At 34.7% G+C, this 16,341-nt stretch overlaps 2 protein-coding genes across 4 annotated transcripts; both read right to left on the reverse strand.

Moving 5' to 3' along the window:
* Positions 1–2,434: 2,434 nt before the first annotated feature.
* On the reverse strand, positions 2,435–7,125 carry eif5a2 (eukaryotic translation initiation factor 5A2). 2 transcript variants are annotated; one of them, XM_059501896.1, is made up of 5 exons: positions 6,874–7,125; positions 5,673–5,862; positions 5,438–5,542; positions 5,109–5,240; positions 2,435–4,272 (listed from the first exon to the last, which is right to left on the reverse strand). In XM_059501896.1, exons 2-5 carry the CDS (start codon positions 5,838–5,840, stop codon positions 4,210–4,212), a joined length of 468 nt encoding a protein of 155 aa, XP_059357879.1. In that variant the 5' UTR covers positions 5,841–5,862; positions 6,874–7,125; the 3' UTR covers positions 2,435–4,209. The 2 variants fall into 2 exon arrangements, with proteins under 2 accessions (XP_059357879.1, XP_059357878.1); XM_059501895.1 differs by having other exon boundaries at positions 6,835–7,111.
* A 1,216-nt stretch (positions 7,126–8,341) lies between these two features.
* LOC132096506 (solute carrier family 2, facilitated glucose transporter member 2-like) lies at positions 8,342–15,767 on the reverse strand. Of its 2 annotated transcripts, XM_059501904.1 has the most exons (11): positions 15,519–15,754; positions 13,936–14,031; positions 13,571–13,770; positions 13,273–13,397; positions 12,280–12,395; positions 11,813–11,975; positions 10,352–10,539; positions 10,121–10,225; positions 8,929–9,030; positions 8,608–8,811; positions 8,342–8,521 (listed from the first exon to the last, which is right to left on the reverse strand). In XM_059501904.1, exons 1-11 carry the CDS (start codon positions 15,525–15,527, stop codon positions 8,342–8,344), a joined length of 1,488 nt encoding a protein of 495 aa, XP_059357887.1. In that variant the 5' UTR covers positions 15,528–15,754. The 2 variants fall into 2 exon arrangements, with proteins under 2 accessions (XP_059357887.1, XP_059357889.1); XM_059501906.1 differs by lacking the exon at positions 8,342–8,521 and having other exon boundaries at positions 8,614–8,811; positions 11,773–11,975; positions 15,519–15,767.
* Between the last annotated feature and the right edge of the window lie 574 nt (positions 15,768–16,341).

Below are 16,341 nucleotides of genomic sequence, written 5' to 3' on the forward strand. Positions count from 1 at the left end.
TATATTATATACATGTAAATACGGAAGAGCGGTTGCGAAATAAAAGGAACAATGAAAGAATATTATGTCGTAAGACTCCGTTGTGTGCTAAATATGCTAAAATGTGCAGAAAATAAATCAATAAAGGAATTGTATCAAAAACAGGGCGCCCAAGTTTAAAGGAATGCTACCGTTGCTAACTGAAGCTTTTAACTAAAGCAGTTTAGCTGTCTTCAAGCCTGGAGACATAAAAGGGCAATAAGACTTTAAAAGGGTAGCTGTGAAAAAAAAAAAATAAACGCTTAAAGCTTGCCGGACAATTGACATTCAAAGGGAATTTTTTGTTTCAGCCTTCAAAGCTGGCACATTTCAACAAAATACCATAAAACTGACTATGCTTCTGGCAGCATTTGGACCAAAATGTTTAAAACAGCCCCTACAGAACAATTAATCAATTGTCATTTCTGTGGATCAAAAATTTCTGTGAAATTTTGCTCTTTTGTGAAGAGTTTTGGTTAACTGTGGGATTCTTTATGAGTCAACCATTCATTGTGGCCACCCACATTGTGGAAAAACAAACACTGCCACTCTGTACTAAATGTTGCCTAATATTTATAGCTTTATTTATTTATTTATAGCGTTTTGCTTATTACAATAAAAGGTAACACTTTTTCCTGTTACCTGACTATCAGAGGAACAGCAGAAGTTAAATAAATAAAAATCAATGTGTGAATTAAGTGCATTAGTGGGGTGATATCAGGCAAATTGGGCCATCAGGTAAAATGGGCTATTTAAGATTTGAGTGTCTTATCTCTTTAAAAGTTAACAGCCAATGACTGCAAAGAATTTCAAACTGTTGCCATAACAGTACTTGATATTTAGCTAATTATTTTATTGGTCTGAGGTTGCCAGAAGGAGGGGCAATGCCTCATTTTGAGACCTGGCCAGAAAAAAAAAGCAAGATAAGTAGCCATCTTACTTCTCAATAATAAGATTGATAAATAAATAGAAAACAAATGCATATTTAGAAATATTAAAATTAATCATAACCCATGTCTTGATGGTCTCTGTGAGATACAATGCTGAAATGCTTTTTAGAACAACACATTTTTAGTTATTGGCCCAATTTACCTGAATGTGTTAACATAAAATGAGCCATTAATTTCAGTTAAAATGGGCCACCTTCTAAATTGAGTTTAAGAAGAAATTCTGGTGGTTTCTCTTATTCAAAATTATTTATATTAATACATTGTATTACTGCATTTGTGACACCTTTTTCACATTTTACATCCTAAATATGTTTGTATGTGATGTGTGTTTGTGTGTGCATGTTAGTGAGGCATGTGTACATGTGTTGAAGAGAAGGCCATTTTTGATGATGATGGCTTTATCTGTCAGATTGCACACACACTAGTTGTTCAGGTTATTGTTACCTTTTTTATTAAATGTATGTTTTACTGATGAAATTGATTGAACGGTTTGAGTTTTGAGTATTTCTTCTCTTCAAAATTATTTGCAGTCATTGGCTGTTAACTTTTAAACTGTTGCCATAACACTGCTTGTTATGGTTACATTTTTTCATTAAATTTGTTTTGATGAAATTGATGTTTTGATGTAATTCAAACTGATGTTCTAATGTAATTTAATAGCAATGTTACACTGCTATATTATAAAATTAAATATAATTAAATGTGTTTTATCAGAAATGTCTCCATTTCACTTTGCAGTTTGACTGGCCCATTTTACCTAAAAAACTGCTATCTCAAATAACGTGGGTCAGCGATTTCAAAATCTGTAGGGCCTGAACAATTAGATTTTATTACATCAATTCAACAAAGAGTCCTTATTAATGATAAGAACACAGTTAAATGTCATGTTTTTTTTTTTTTTGTAGTGTCCAAAGCTATTAACCAAAAAGAGGCCCAATTTACCCGATATAACCCTACTCATAGGAGGAAAGTACACATATTGTTGCTTTACATCTTATTGATAGACTGTTCCAAGTCATTTTTTTCTCATTACTACTACAACATTCAGATATAAAAATAAAAGGCTACAAAATAAACTAAAACACTCACAAAGATCTTTAATATTTACCACTGTTCAAAAGGTGTTTGTTCTTATTTAATAGAAACACGTTTATTTTTTAATACTGCTGACAAAGTAAAAAAAAAAAAAAGTTACATAAATTAAAAAAAAAACTCAGGAAAAAGGACTATTTTTTTTTTTACAAGGCAGAATTTTCATTAGACTGCAATTAAAAACACTGGGTGAGTAAATTTTTAAAAATTAAGAAGTTAATGCTTACTAAATTGATCGAATATCGAATATTTGTACAATGTACAACTTAAACACTAAAAGAAAATACTGTTTTACTGTATTTTTGATCAAATTTTGACCTCGTATCCCAATCTTGGTTAGCATAAGATACAAACAGACGCACATACACAAAAGCTCAGTTTTTCAGTTGAGTTTATTATAATTGCTCCCCTCGTATCCCAATCTGTGGTTTCTTACAATTATCATTCAACTAGCTATATGAAAAACACTGAACACGAGAATTTCTACTGCTTGTCCGATTAAGCACCTTCTTACAGTTTGCACTGGCAATATAATGACCCATGTTTCTTTCTGCCCGTCGCTGATAGTCAAGCTGCTAAAATCAAGAAACGAACCAAATATATGCATCCAGTAAATAAAGTGTGTGATTCACTCGTAGGCATGAATACTAATGTTTTGCAGATAGAGACAGAGAGGTATTTAACAGTGATATTTAGGGCCAATACTACAAACAGCAAAATAACCGAACACTGGAAACCTGAGAGACTCACGGAGTTTGATATGCCAATGTGAAAAGTTTCTCAATACTGTACAGTCATACAATACTTTCCACTTGAGCTCTCAGATCTACGGCTACTTCTATACGAGAGCTAGATTTACAAGAACAAAAACTAGTTGGAACAGGGAACATCGTAAGATGACAGCCAACACAGCTGAAAAAAAAACATTCTGCCTAACAAAGAGCATTTTCATCTGCTGATCCATCTTACAGTAAACAAAAACTACTAAGAGGAAAATTCAAAATCAAAACTAACACCTAGAAGAAAAATCAAACGCAAAGATATAATAGCAATGTTCCTCATTTCTACATCAAAAAAAGGAATTTCAGAGTAAATAAAAATGCCTACTGCTATGAAAATACTATATTTGTTATGAGCCAAATGCAAACTGTGCCCTGAAGGTGGGAGAACCAAAAAAAAAAAAAAAAAACACTGAACAAATAAAGCCTTTATACCAGTAAACAAGTCAGTTGCATGTAAGATGCAATAAAATGTGAATACTAAAGAAAGTGTTGCTATTGAAGCCCTTGAGCACACACTGTGCCTGTCGACAAATACAAAAACAAAAAAAAGCATAAAAATTTGTTGTTTAACAAAGCTACTGTAAACAGAGTTTGTTACAGAGGGAATCCGTAGCCAATGCAAAGCTCAAAGGTCCTTCTTATAATTATCTTCCCTTACAACTAAAAAGATGTAACCAACAAAGTTGGGTTATTGCTCCGTTGCTACCAAAAGAAATGTATTTTATGGAGGGACAAATGCTGTAAACTAAAAAAAAACCTCTCAAGGGGGAGTAAAACTGTTACTCAGATCAGTTACATTATATTTGGTCTGAATTAAATGTCAGTAAATGTTGAATCTGTCTTAGGATCGCTAGTTTCCGGTCACCCCAACAAGTGGCAAGCTGTCCGAGCGACATGCAGATGAATCCTAGCCTACCTGAGACACACAGGCTTTGGCACAAATGTAGATGTACCAAAACGCCGGGAAACTAGTCAGTGTCATTCATAGAAGTAATCGTCTATGGCTGCTGCCTGATTTGCAACAGTTTAAGGCCCGTCGGCAAGAATAAAAAGGTTTCTGCAAGAAGTAGAGCATTAAAAAACTATTCCCATTTTTAATAATGAATGATAAAAGTGCTTCTGTATAATGAAGGAGGAATGGATAAGGAGAACTAAATAACAAGCGTGCAGGAAACCCATTGTGATATGGAAATATCCTGATTAGACAACACCTCATGAGACAGGTCAAAAGGTCCAGCATCTTTACTGTTTAACAGAACCAATTCTGGGTGGTTTGTGAAGGCTGTGGCTTTGGTGACTTTTAGAACTAAAATGGAATATTTGTGGTATAGAGGCCTTCACTCAACCTGCCCGTCAGCTTCTGTTCATTAAGAGCTCATGGGCTTGATGGCAATGGGGCACTCGTCCCCCATGGCAGCCAAAACGGAGACCTACAAGTGTCAAAGAAATCACGAAAAAACAAGTTAGAGTCTTTCAAAACAATGAGAAAATACTAGAACTACTTCTTGACATAGACAGTTATCGATTGGAAGCAGGTTCTCAAGCCTTGGTTTTTTTTTTTTTTTTTTTTTAAGAAAGTCTAACACTTGTGTGTACAGTACAGTATGTCAATGTGGAAGATTTCTCAGTTATAAATGTATAATAATGTATAATATTTTGGGGGAATATATGGCCCAAATTAATTATGTCTAACAGGGGGTGCCAAAAATTCTCAATGTTTAATAAAGGAAATGTATTAAAGTTAACCCTAAGAAGCTAAAAGTTTTAAAAAAAAAAAAAGTTTAAAAGATGCTTATGTTTCCACTTTCCATGTTCCTCCCAGTGTCAAATTACAATGTAATACAAAGGTAGATGTACAGTAAGTCACTCGTAGTAATGAAAATGCACCTAAATGGTACTATATGCATGTTTTTATAAGGCAGACTTAAAATGGAAAATTCAGTTTGCTGCATTCATGCCATGTCATAATTAACAACCCAAGATGTTTTAAACTTGCCGTTTATGTACACTCAGGGATTATGAATTTCTATGGAAACTGTTAATAAATAATTATTCTTCGATTACAAAAATGTTAACAATATAAGAAATAAGTGGAAATATCACAAAACTACTGCTTAACCACATTTAATTCTGCTAAAAATACTGGCATACTGAGTGTTTGAGTCCGACAAGGCATGAACGCACCTCAAGAAATGGAGGTCTATGATCATATAACAGTGAGGACACTTTACAAATTCAAGTTTGAAATAATGTAATGGCTACAGACCAGAAATTCATCCCCAGATTCAAACTTGCTCTCTATTTCTTTGCCCAGATCCCCCTCAGGCAGCTTAAGGTCCTCACGCAAATCTCCATTATCCTTCAACAGGGAAAGGTAGCCATCGGTGATGCCAACCAACTATGCAAAAGAAAAGACCAAAAAAGCCACATTATTTCAAAATACCACAGAACAGATCACATTTAGACATTTTCTGTGTAATTCAAGTTCCTAAAGAGAAGAGTTTAACAACAACTACAAATGTCATATCTGAACATGAATGACGAACATCGATATTTTTTTTAAAAGGCCTAAACGTGATAATGTTCTGAACTTACTTGATAGTCCAGTCTCTTGATGTTAGGAACATCCATGTTGTGGGTGGAAGGACAGATATCTTCATTTTTCTTTCCAGTAAATATGTCGATTCCAACCAAGTGCACCTGAAAAAGAAATGAAGACTCAGCATTTTTGCATTTTAATAATCAAGTTACAAATTAAATAAAATGCAATGTATTAAGAAATTTGGCCTTTAACCATAAGCCTTTGCAAGTGAGTTTATTAACATGATACCTTGGCATGTCCATGCTTGCCAGTCTTGGAGGTAGACATCTCCACAATCTTGCAGGGACGGCCCTTAAGCACCACAAAACCATTCTTACGCAGAGCACTGCACTGCATGGGGAAGGTCAGGGAAGCCCCAGCATCTCCACTGGTGAAATCAGTATCAAGCTCAGCCATGATGAGTTACGTGTAGAGGATTCTGTGCACAGAAGAAAATGGTATTGATTGACACATGGTATTAACATAGCAAGGTTCTTCACAGAGCAGATACATGAAAAATTATGAAAAATCCTTAATTGCATTGTACTACCATGATGCTATACTCACAAATCCTTAGCACTACCATAATACATGTACAAATGGTTTTAAAGGGATAGTACACATAGTATAAAATTAAATTAAAAATATGTTATTTACTTATGTGGTTTCAAACCTGTATTACTTGCTTCGCTTACTCTAAATGTCTTATGTCTCCGTTTCTTTTGGAAACAACAGAAACCAAAACTAACAATCCACAGAAGAAAGTCATTCAGGTTTGAATCGCCACGAGGGTGAGTTTTTGCGGGAACCGTCCTTTAGGTGTATTAAAGCATTGGTAATTTGCTGAATTTAAAAGTAAAATGATTAATTTCTCCGGTAATTTTTATACAGTACACTTAATTTAACAGAGAGCATGTAAAAGCTTATACAACTTTTGGCCTGGTTGAAGTGCTCTAACAGAGAAGACTAGTGTTGGAACGTAACTTAACTAACATTAGACTCAACCATACGAACTCATTGTCAGTGTCGTAACTGTAAAACCTACGACACATTAACTACTAACTACCAGGACTTGGCTACGAAAAAACAAGCGTGTGAGATTAATCTAAATAAAATTGCCGAATCTAATGCAGTCGGAGCAGTATGGGTGCTTGGGCTGGATGAATGAGTCACGCACGCAAAGTTAACCGGAACTACTGAATAGACCGAATCATTTAAAGATCGTTAATGATCTCATAAACTGTATAAAGCACGATTTTGCTCCTGAACAAACACAAACTACAGCACGTCGTTCGTGACGGAGTAAACAGAGAGGTTCGTATCTGAATCAAGAACTTTTGCCAGGCCGTTATGCTGCTCTGTCTAGCTTTGCATCAGCTTGAAACACATGCGATATAAAACAACTCCCCACCCAGACGCTTTGATCACACAATCGACCGCTTCAGGATACCGTCTTCAATCGCCAAATCCTCTTCCAGAGTCGTATCCTCCCACTGTATGGTATACAGATGATTCGTCTAAAAATGTTGCGATGCTGGAGCAGAGAGCATTGAAAACGCCAGTCATTCCCTTCCAACAAAAGACGGAAAGATCTGCGCATGCGCGTGCACCTTTACTGCAACGAGATTCTCATGCACGAGGAGGAGAAACTGCTTCAGCTGCGTAGTGCTCAAATTTGAGTAGCCTTTAAGTCAAACAATTAGGAGATACAAAACAATTCACGAAAAATTACAAATGTAAAAATGCAACTAAAAAACATAAAACATTATTTTGGTTTTGCTAACAAATAGGCTATTGTAATTGATTAAATAGGCCTATACTTATTATTGAAAACACGTGGCAATTGCCTCGCCCTGACATAGACTCAGAAAACTTACCCTTGTCCTAAGAGCACACAATTAAACATGTTGCTTATAATTAAACAAAATATGAATTTATTGAAGTTTATAGGTCATTATATTTGATCTGTAGTATTACAAAGTTAGATTAGTTTGGGCCTCCCATTCAAATTCAACCTTCCACATTTATCATCGTTTCTCGAGAAACCCAATCACCATATTAAAAATGATTTCTGACGCATCTTGTTACAATGAAAAGTTATTTTAAATAATAATATTTAACAATATTATTATTATTATTATTATTATTTTATTTTTTCCCAAAATAAATGTAGCATTAGTAAGCACAAGAAACTTCTTTCAAAAACATTAAACAATCCTACCATCTACCAACTCCAAAATTGTGAATGGTAAATGTACAGTAAGTAATGTACACAGCATCTTTGCAATAACTTTCCAGGTACACTGACGCTCATCAAACTGCCATGAAGTATAACTTTAATGTAAGAATGACAAACAACACACGGCAAAAAGAGTTTGAGCATCAGGGTGTTTTCAAAAGCCTCCCTACAGTATGTACTTTATCAACCATCAACCTACTACTGTAGCTGCAATAATCTAGACCCTAACTGTTATTTCCTTACAGTCCTATATTCAGCAAAGCAAATCATTTGCTATGGAAGTTTGTTATTGGAATTATTCACTTCAAAATATGTACAATTTTATAATGGGAAAAATACACTAATGTAATGCCACCAATGTAACTCTTGAACAAAATGTAAGAATATTATTATTTATGCACTAACAAACTGTAGGTGATGTTTTTTCATAGGTTAAAAAAAGTTAATAATCTTCTATCAGGTGATTGTTTGAGTTGTAGGACAACCAAATGTCTCTCTATATTTATAAATATATTTGACAGATATAACATTGGGAATGTAAAAACAATATACCATCATTTAAGTCTCAACATCGGTTGCAACAAAGCCAGTGCGTGTCTATATTGTGCACCATCTTTCACGACTATGCTGTTGTGCTTTAATTAATCTCTTCACCTGGTCCTAGACCAGTTATTTCCTGTCAAATGATCTCTGCTTCTTCTTGAGGTTTGGAAGAGGGAGCTCCACGTTTGCGATGGAAAACAGCTGCTATCTCCTCAAAAGTCTTCCCTTTTGTTTCAGGTACACGCAAGTAGATAAAAACAGTGAAACCGAATAGGAGTACTGCAAAAACAATGAAGACGTAGCTCCCACAAAGACCCTAAGGACCAAAGAACAGTTGTAAGACCTTATGAAGTGATGGCATGTAAAGATACTGCACAACATTAAAGGTTCAACTCAATTTACCTCTAAATAAGGGAAAAACATGCCAATGATGAAATTACATGTCCAATTGCAACACACAGCTAATGCGATGGCTGCTGGCCGTGGCCCCTGACTGAAGATCTCCGCCACAATGAACCATGGGATTGGTCCAGGCCCGATCTCAAAGAACGAGACAAACAAGAATATGGCTGCCATGCTGAGGTAGCTCATCCATGAGTAAACGTCCTGAGAAGCAGGATAAAAAGTGAGACATTAAACAAACACAGACCTACTTGAGTTTTCTTCATTTCTGTTCTTTTGTATGTTGTCTTTTATAAATGTATATATAAATGCAGCTCATACCTGAAAAGCCAGGCCCACTGTCATGGCCACAGCACTGCAGCACATCCCTCCCAATCCTACCAAAGTGAGAGTCCGTCTGCCCGCTCTGTCCACCAAGATCACCTGTAAAAACCACATGAATTAACACGACTGTTCAAGAATTATCTACAGTTGCCAGTATGCTGAAAGATGTTTTGAAGGTGGAATTGAATGAATTAAAATATACTGACATCTAGTGGCCTTGAACTGCTAAACACACCATTTTAATTGGGACACTTTTACCACTGAAATCTTTTGGGGAAATATGTCCCAATTAACCTGAATTCACTGTAAATATAGACATATTAAGTTTAACAATTGTATTATTATTCATGCTTTTTTGTATTTAATTTTATTTATTTTTTATCATTACCATGTCACCACCAGACCATATTTGGCTGCTTAAGTGATTACAATACCTTTGTGTGGTGGCTTTAAATGCTTTTTATTTAGCTGTTTTTACTTCATCTCGCGTGAGTTAACATTTAAACCATTTTTTTTTCTAAATGACTTCATTTTAAGTTGATTAAACTATTCATTTCTTTACAGCCAAAACATACTTGAATAAAAATCAGAAAATTACTTTGTTCTTAGGCTAAGTCTAAAGTATTGCGCCTTCATGCACCAGATTCATCAAAGCTTGTTCTGAATGGATTATTTGATTTAGAGTAGCTCTTGACTCATTACTCAAAACTGTTTTCACTTGCAGGCTGCCCTTGAACTAGCAGACATAAACACTCACTCATACAAAGCCCTGATAACATGGCTGCTCTCCAGATCTGTGAGCCGAGAGAAGACAGGCTTCAGCTACCTCTCCAGATCTATGAAGCAGTGATTATAACTTCATTTGTTTGCAAGATTCAAGGTGAGATGTCTCACTGGGTCATATATGTTAAATATGTGCATGAATAATAATGTCAGCAAAAGTTTGTATAAATCTAACCTAAATAAGTGACACATTGATCACTGTGCTAATGAAAGCTGCTCTGCCTTAGTTGCAATCTGAAACATGCTCTCAAATGAGTTGGAAAATCTATAATATCAGTCTCAAAATATTGTCAAAAAGCATTAAGGGAAAGTAAAACCCGAGAGGCAACAGATCACTGCTGTTTCTAAGAGACGAGAGCCTGTTCCTCAGCAGCCAGTGTTTGCCTTTAAATTAGTGTTAGTTTACCGACACAAGGGTGAAAATGATGTTTATAACTCCCATTCCAATAGTGGCATACACAGGCTGACCGACCCCCGCAGACTGGAAGATCGAAGTAGAGTAATAAAAGATCTAGAAAAAAACAACAAAGAGAAGTTCAAATATATAATGATGTTGTCTGATAGTAATGGGGTCCATAAAATGTCATTCAAAAAGTTTTTTCAGTGTAATTGGAGTATACAGGTAGATTGAGCGTACAGCGTTGATCCCAGAGAACTGCTGGGATAAATGCATCATCAGGGCCACAAAGAGCTGCTGACGGTACACCGAGGAATTGAGCAGCCGCAGGATGGACATTTGCGCCTCCTTCATGGCCTTTCCTTTCTCTGCCTGCATCTCTGCTACATCCTTCGAGGTGTCGTAATCTCCCTTCAGCCTTTTCAGACCTACCAGAAAGAAGAGCTGGGAATTATTATTTTGCTGAGGAAATTCAGAATGTTCGTCAATTAAACAAATTTTTCTAAATCCTTCTAGACTAACAGACTGATTTCTCAAACCTTGTTTAGTTGATGAACATTCTGAATTTCATCCTCAAATATAGCAGTAATGACAAAGAGGAACAGTATTCTTGGAAACACTTTTAGAACATTTTTGTTTCCGTTGGGGGAATGATATAAACATTGACAGCCAATCAAAATGCATTCAACTTTAGAGTCCGCTGGCATGGACGCTGATATCATTATAGTTTCTGTTCTTAGCTAATTCATACAAATTTGTATGAGTGAGGTTGTAAGATTTGTTACAAATTTTACATATTTTACGAGGTGGCAAATTTGTAGGAATTCATACGAATATAAATCATCCCCACAGTGAAATCCATATACACCTTGTAAAATACATACAAATTCGTCATAAGAGAAAAAAAAGAAGAATAAGGTCCTAATATAAATATATATATATATATATATATATATTTTTTTTTTTTTTTTAATATTTCATAATGTTAAAGAAATAAATTTGTTCTATACAAGAATAAAGTTATGTTACAAAAATTAATTTGATATCAAAATAATGTCAATATTGGAAGAATACAATTGTTAAATTACAAAAATAAGATTAATGTTAAAAAAATAATATCTAAATATTAAGTCACATTGTTTTGAAAATTAAGTCAATGTTATGAAAGTTATAAGTCAATGTTACTAGAGCAAAAGCATAAAGTTTGGAGAATAAAGTTTTAATGTTGCAAGTATAATATCTTCAGTTAAAAAGATTAGAAACTTAATATAGCTAATATAGTAAAATAAATATAAATTACCTTCATCAATACAGAAAATGGCTAGAATGTGTTAGTATTTCCTAACAAAGAGATTATTTTGGCAAACCATCTCAGAGTCATCATTAGAATCCGGCAGTGAACTGAAGGAAATTGGATTTATTAAGGAGAAAGAACCAGACGGACATTCAGGAAATTGCTTGTTTTGTGCAATCTGTAATGACAGCCAGTGGTCAGCTCCATTTCAGTTTGATGCTACTTTCCTTATTATCATTCTCACTTGAATCTCACAAAATGTTTTTGTGAATTTTGACTTTATTCTTAAAATATTATTACTTTAGTGTCATAATGTTGTGACTTTATTCTCATAAGAGGCCTATTATCAATGCATGTTTAAACATACACCGTCCAAGAGTAGTGAGCGAGGAGGCTTTGGCACATACTCTTGCATGCTTCTTCCACTTTGCCTAGTTTGATGTAAAGGTATCGAGGACTTTCTGGACACACAAGCAGCAGCAGACTCTGCAGGATGGCAGGAGCTCCAGAAAGACCCAGCAACACGTGCCACATGTCATCATTTCCCAGCAGGAAATCCAGACCAATGACCTGTAGATAACAAGGACACCTGCACACATCTTACAGATTCTAATAAAAACTGAAAAAGAATTAAAAAAAAAAAAGAGGATCATTTTTTTAAAAACTGAAAACGACAGTAATAGCTTAGACCTCATTAGCATCTTACTTAAAATACATGACTTTTTTTATCAGTTGTTCCAGCTGATTGTAAAACAGATTTTCAATGGACAATTGTGTATGGTCATGTTCTATTATTAAACAAAATGAAATATTCAGTTGATATTCAACTCCCACCCTTATTGTGGATTAGATGTATTCTAAAAGTGGTACTCACTTGACTAATGAGGATGCCAATTACAACAGCCAGCTGGTGAAGTGCTCCCATAGCACCTCTGTACTTCACTGGAGAAATCTCTCCAATGTACAGCGGCACCAGGCCAGATGATAGACCTACAACACGCGAGATATATGAACCAGTGCACAGTCCAAATATATTGCATAAACATTCACAAAACATATAACAGTGCAATGTAATCAAATTAATTAAAGAAAATTACTTGCATTTATGTGATATATATATATATATATACTATGTGTATTCATTACATCTGTAGTGGACGAAAAGTGATTGTTTTTTTTTAGATTGAACCATGAATTATTCACACAAACGATTTGTTTCACATAATGATTCCTTTAGGAATGAAGCAAGTGGCTGCTTTATTGAGGGAGTCATTGAATGATTCGTACAACTGATTAGATCAGGAAACACTGCTTCTGAATGCTGCTCGGAGATGCAGCAGCATAATTCAGTTGTAGTCATGAGGAAATCGGACCATTTTACTTGATCTTTGAACCTTGTTTGGCACAATGAACTACTATTATTTGAGTCAATTTCAGTTTTGCTCGGTTAGTTAATTTGTGCTTAAATTAGTTGAATTAAAATGTAATATATTTTCAAAATTCCTGAACATGTCCACATACGCAATCATTGATCATATTGGGAATTGGGAAAACAAAGTCGGAACAGTCAAAGACAAATTATGAGAAACAGGTTCCAATCTTTTATTCATTAGGTTACTTGACAGACACAAAATGAATTAATTGTTCATGAACATTACGATCCCATTTGTGGAGCAAAAATAGACAAAATAACTGGAAATGTTGTATCTTAAATGGGAGTTATTTATTATTTATTTAGCACTTCCTGAGATGCTGCTTTAGTTTTACATTTCTAGAATTGTTTTTTTTAATTGTTTTTTTTTTATAAAAGCCTTGCCTTGCTTTTCTCTCATGATTCCATGAAAACAGAGACACGGTTCTGCCTTACCACAGTACAATCCCATGATAGCACGTCCTGCTATCACCATGAGGTAAGGTGTGCCTATCTTAGACAGGCCCATCAGCAGCCCACCTGTTATAGCCAGGACATTTATATACAGCATACCTTTGATCCTGTAAACCAATATTATACAGACAGCACCAAAAATATGAGTCACATTCCACTGGATCTGAACATATAAAACTTTAATCTTTCAAGGAAGCGAAAACTATTTCTTGCGATTAACATCCTTATGCTGTTTCTTTATTATCTTATCACAAATAATAATAATTCACAAATACTCCACCTTCCACGGAAGTCGCTAACAAAGCTCACTAGAAAGGAGGACACCATGCCTCCGACAGCGAAGATGGCCACAGACAAGGACCAGTACATGACCACAGAAGCGTCAGTCGGATCTTCCTGTTCTTTGGTGTTTCCTCCTTCTCTACAAGCTAGTTCTTCATTATAGACACCCAGAGATCTTGCATAGTGCCTCTCAATGACCTACAACACAGATGGCATAATGCCATGACAAATTCCTTCCCAATAATGATAATGAAGAATACTTCTTTCTCTTTAAGATATAATCTCAAAGAGATAAGTCCATATCACGCTTGCTCTGAATGCAGCCAGGAGAGTGAAGGCTGTAATGATGGTGTGATGACTGACCTTCTGTGGGGCGTTGATGACGCCCAGGCTGTATCCCATCTGCAGAGAGCCAAGCGCAGCTGTGAACACTGCCAGAGCGAGTGTGCCTGTTAACTGCTGTGAGACAGGAAAACACGACGCCTCTTAAAAAAGTCTTTATTTTGACCTTCCCCAAAAAAAGGACTTAAATCTGTGCATGGTCTTTAATTCATAAAATCATGGCATTAAATATTTAAAGCTTTGTTTCATAGTTAATTGTTTGTTAATAGCAAGAAATGGACCTTAATATAAAGTGTGACCGAATATGTAAAAATTTTGAAAAAAAAAAAAAAAAAAAACCTTGCCAAAAATTTTTTCTTCCATTTAGTTTATTCCTTAAATTCTGTTACATGTTTTCCTCTTAATTCTATAATTTATAGTTAAGGTCAGAACTTTTTTATAAAAAGGTCTTGCACTGAAAAAATGTTTGTTAACTAAAAAAAATAAAGTATACATTTAAATAAGTCTTGTGTCAATTTTACAAAATTGAGATTTATACATCATCTGAAAGCTGAATGAATAAGCTTTCCATTGATGTATGCTTTATTAGGATCGGACAATATTTAGCAGAGCTACAACTATTTGAAAATCTGGAATCTGAGGGTGCAAAAAATCTAAATACTGAGAAAATTGTCTTTGAAGTTGTCCAGATGAATAATTAGCAATGCATATTACTAATCAAAAATTAAGTTTTGATATATTTATGTTAGGAAATGTACAAAATATCTTCATTGAACATGATCTTTACTTAATATCCTAATGATTTTTGGCATAAAAGAAAAATCAATAATTTTGACCCATACAATGTTTTTTAGGTTATTTCAAAAAATATACCACCAGTGACTTAAGTCTGGTTTTGTGGTCCAGTATGCCCTCTCAATGAAACCTAATATTTTTGTTAAATGAATAACAAAAAGTTATCCATGTTTGAACAAACATTTAATTCAAGAATAGTGAACATGATTAGATATAGCTGGAATATCTGAAATAGAATGAAATGTGTTTTGTGGAGTGCAACAAATGATCAGTACCTCAAGTAAACAGAACTAAAGCCCTCGATGGTGTGAAAATCTCCAGGAATACTCATTTAGGAGTGTGCATAACACATAATACATTACTAGAATTATCTACTATAGTAACAACATTAACGATGCACAATTACATCAAACAAACAGTCATACAAACAGAATGGACAGCTTTTTTTTAGACACCTTTAACTGTTGCATTTCTTAATACTATTAAAATAGTTTTTCATAAACATAATAAAAGTATCTGCATTCTGGTCATTTTGGTTAATAATTTGTCAATTTACAACTAAATGGATGTTTCTTTTTTTCAGTAATGTAAAAAGTACAGCATTAATAACACCTGCATTCACTGTTCTGCCTGTCATTACTATAATCTCTGCTCAAAAAAACGAACAAAAAAACAAACTTAGCCATAAGTCATATCAATAAGACCATTTTCAACCATTCAGCATTATCAACCTGTTACTTATTTAGATGCAATCAAACAGAATTTTCATTATCCATATGAATTCATAAAGAAATATTACATGGATTTACCTTCTCCATTTTGCATGAAGTGTCAAGCAAAAGCCGCTCTTGGGCGTTAATAGTGGCTCCAAGGTTCTCGGCTGCTTTCCCAATACTCAGTAAATGATCAATCCTGTCACTCCAGGATCATGCTGCACACGTGTGCTTTGCTGGAGACCTTCTGCCCTGATTCACTAATGGTGTCCATGTAACAGCTCTTTATATGCCGCTTCAGGAAAATCATCTTCCCACTGAATACCAGACTATTGTTTCACTTTTCCGTGTAGTCAAAATGATTGACATGACTTTTTATATCATTTTAAGGTATACTAATACATGTTTATGATGCAAACTTTGAAAAATATCAGGTGTCAGCATTGCTAGAGTTGTGCTTTTTTTTTATTGCCATGAAGCAGCTGGATAAGAGGTTGCGTGCTTGAGCAATGATAGTTCATGTTTTACACCAATCAGTGCAAAGTTCTCAGCGCTCAGAGATACTGGTGGAAAAGCGACACTAACACAAGCCAGAAAAGGTACTTATGTTTATTTTTTCTTATCATAAAATAAAAAAAAGAAAAGGGGGACATACTAGTGCTTCTATCACCATAAAAGAAATGGAAATCTTGTTTACAGCTTCGACGATCATTAAAAACGTATTAAGACAGACACATTTAGTAACCATTCTTGAGTGTCAAATTAAGTAGTTAATTAAAAGAGCTCAGTGAGGTTCTTCTCCAGCACTGGCCGAACACAGTGTTTCACACAGCATATATACATACATCAGCAGGACATTATTGCTAAAAACCTTGCATTCCCTCACCATTAAAATATCTTCTTTTGCTATGTAAGAGAT

Source organism: Carassius carassius, chromosome 20, assembly GCF_963082965.1.
Source record: "Carassius carassius chromosome 20, fCarCar2.1, whole genome shotgun sequence".
Lineage (NCBI taxonomy): Eukaryota > Metazoa > Chordata > Actinopteri > Cypriniformes > Cyprinidae > Carassius > Carassius carassius.

Excerpts from the sequence above, each read along its gene's own strand:
- LOC132096506 (XM_059501904.1), bottom strand. Across the intron at positions 13,398-13,570 it reads GTTAGCGACTTCCGTGGAAG|GATCAAAGGTATGCTGTATA; the intron begins GTGGAGTATTTG and ends ATTGGTTTACAG. Across the intron at positions 9,031-10,120 it reads TCATTTTCACCCTTGTGTCG|GTGATCTTGGTGGACAGAGC; the intron begins GTAAACTAACAC and ends TGGTTTTTACAG.
- eif5a2 (XM_059501896.1), bottom strand. The coding sequence starts at position 5,840 with ATGGCTGAGCTTGATACTGATTTCACCAGTGGAGATGCTGGGGCTTCC. Across the intron at positions 5,241-5,437 it reads TCAAGAGACTGGACTATCAA|TTGGTTGGCATCACCGATGG; the intron begins GTAAGTTCAGAA and ends TCTTTTGCATAG. Across the intron at positions 4,273-5,108 it reads AATCTGGGGATGAATTTCTG|GTCTCCGTTTTGGCTGCCAT; the intron begins GTCTGTAGCCAT and ends TGACACTTGTAG.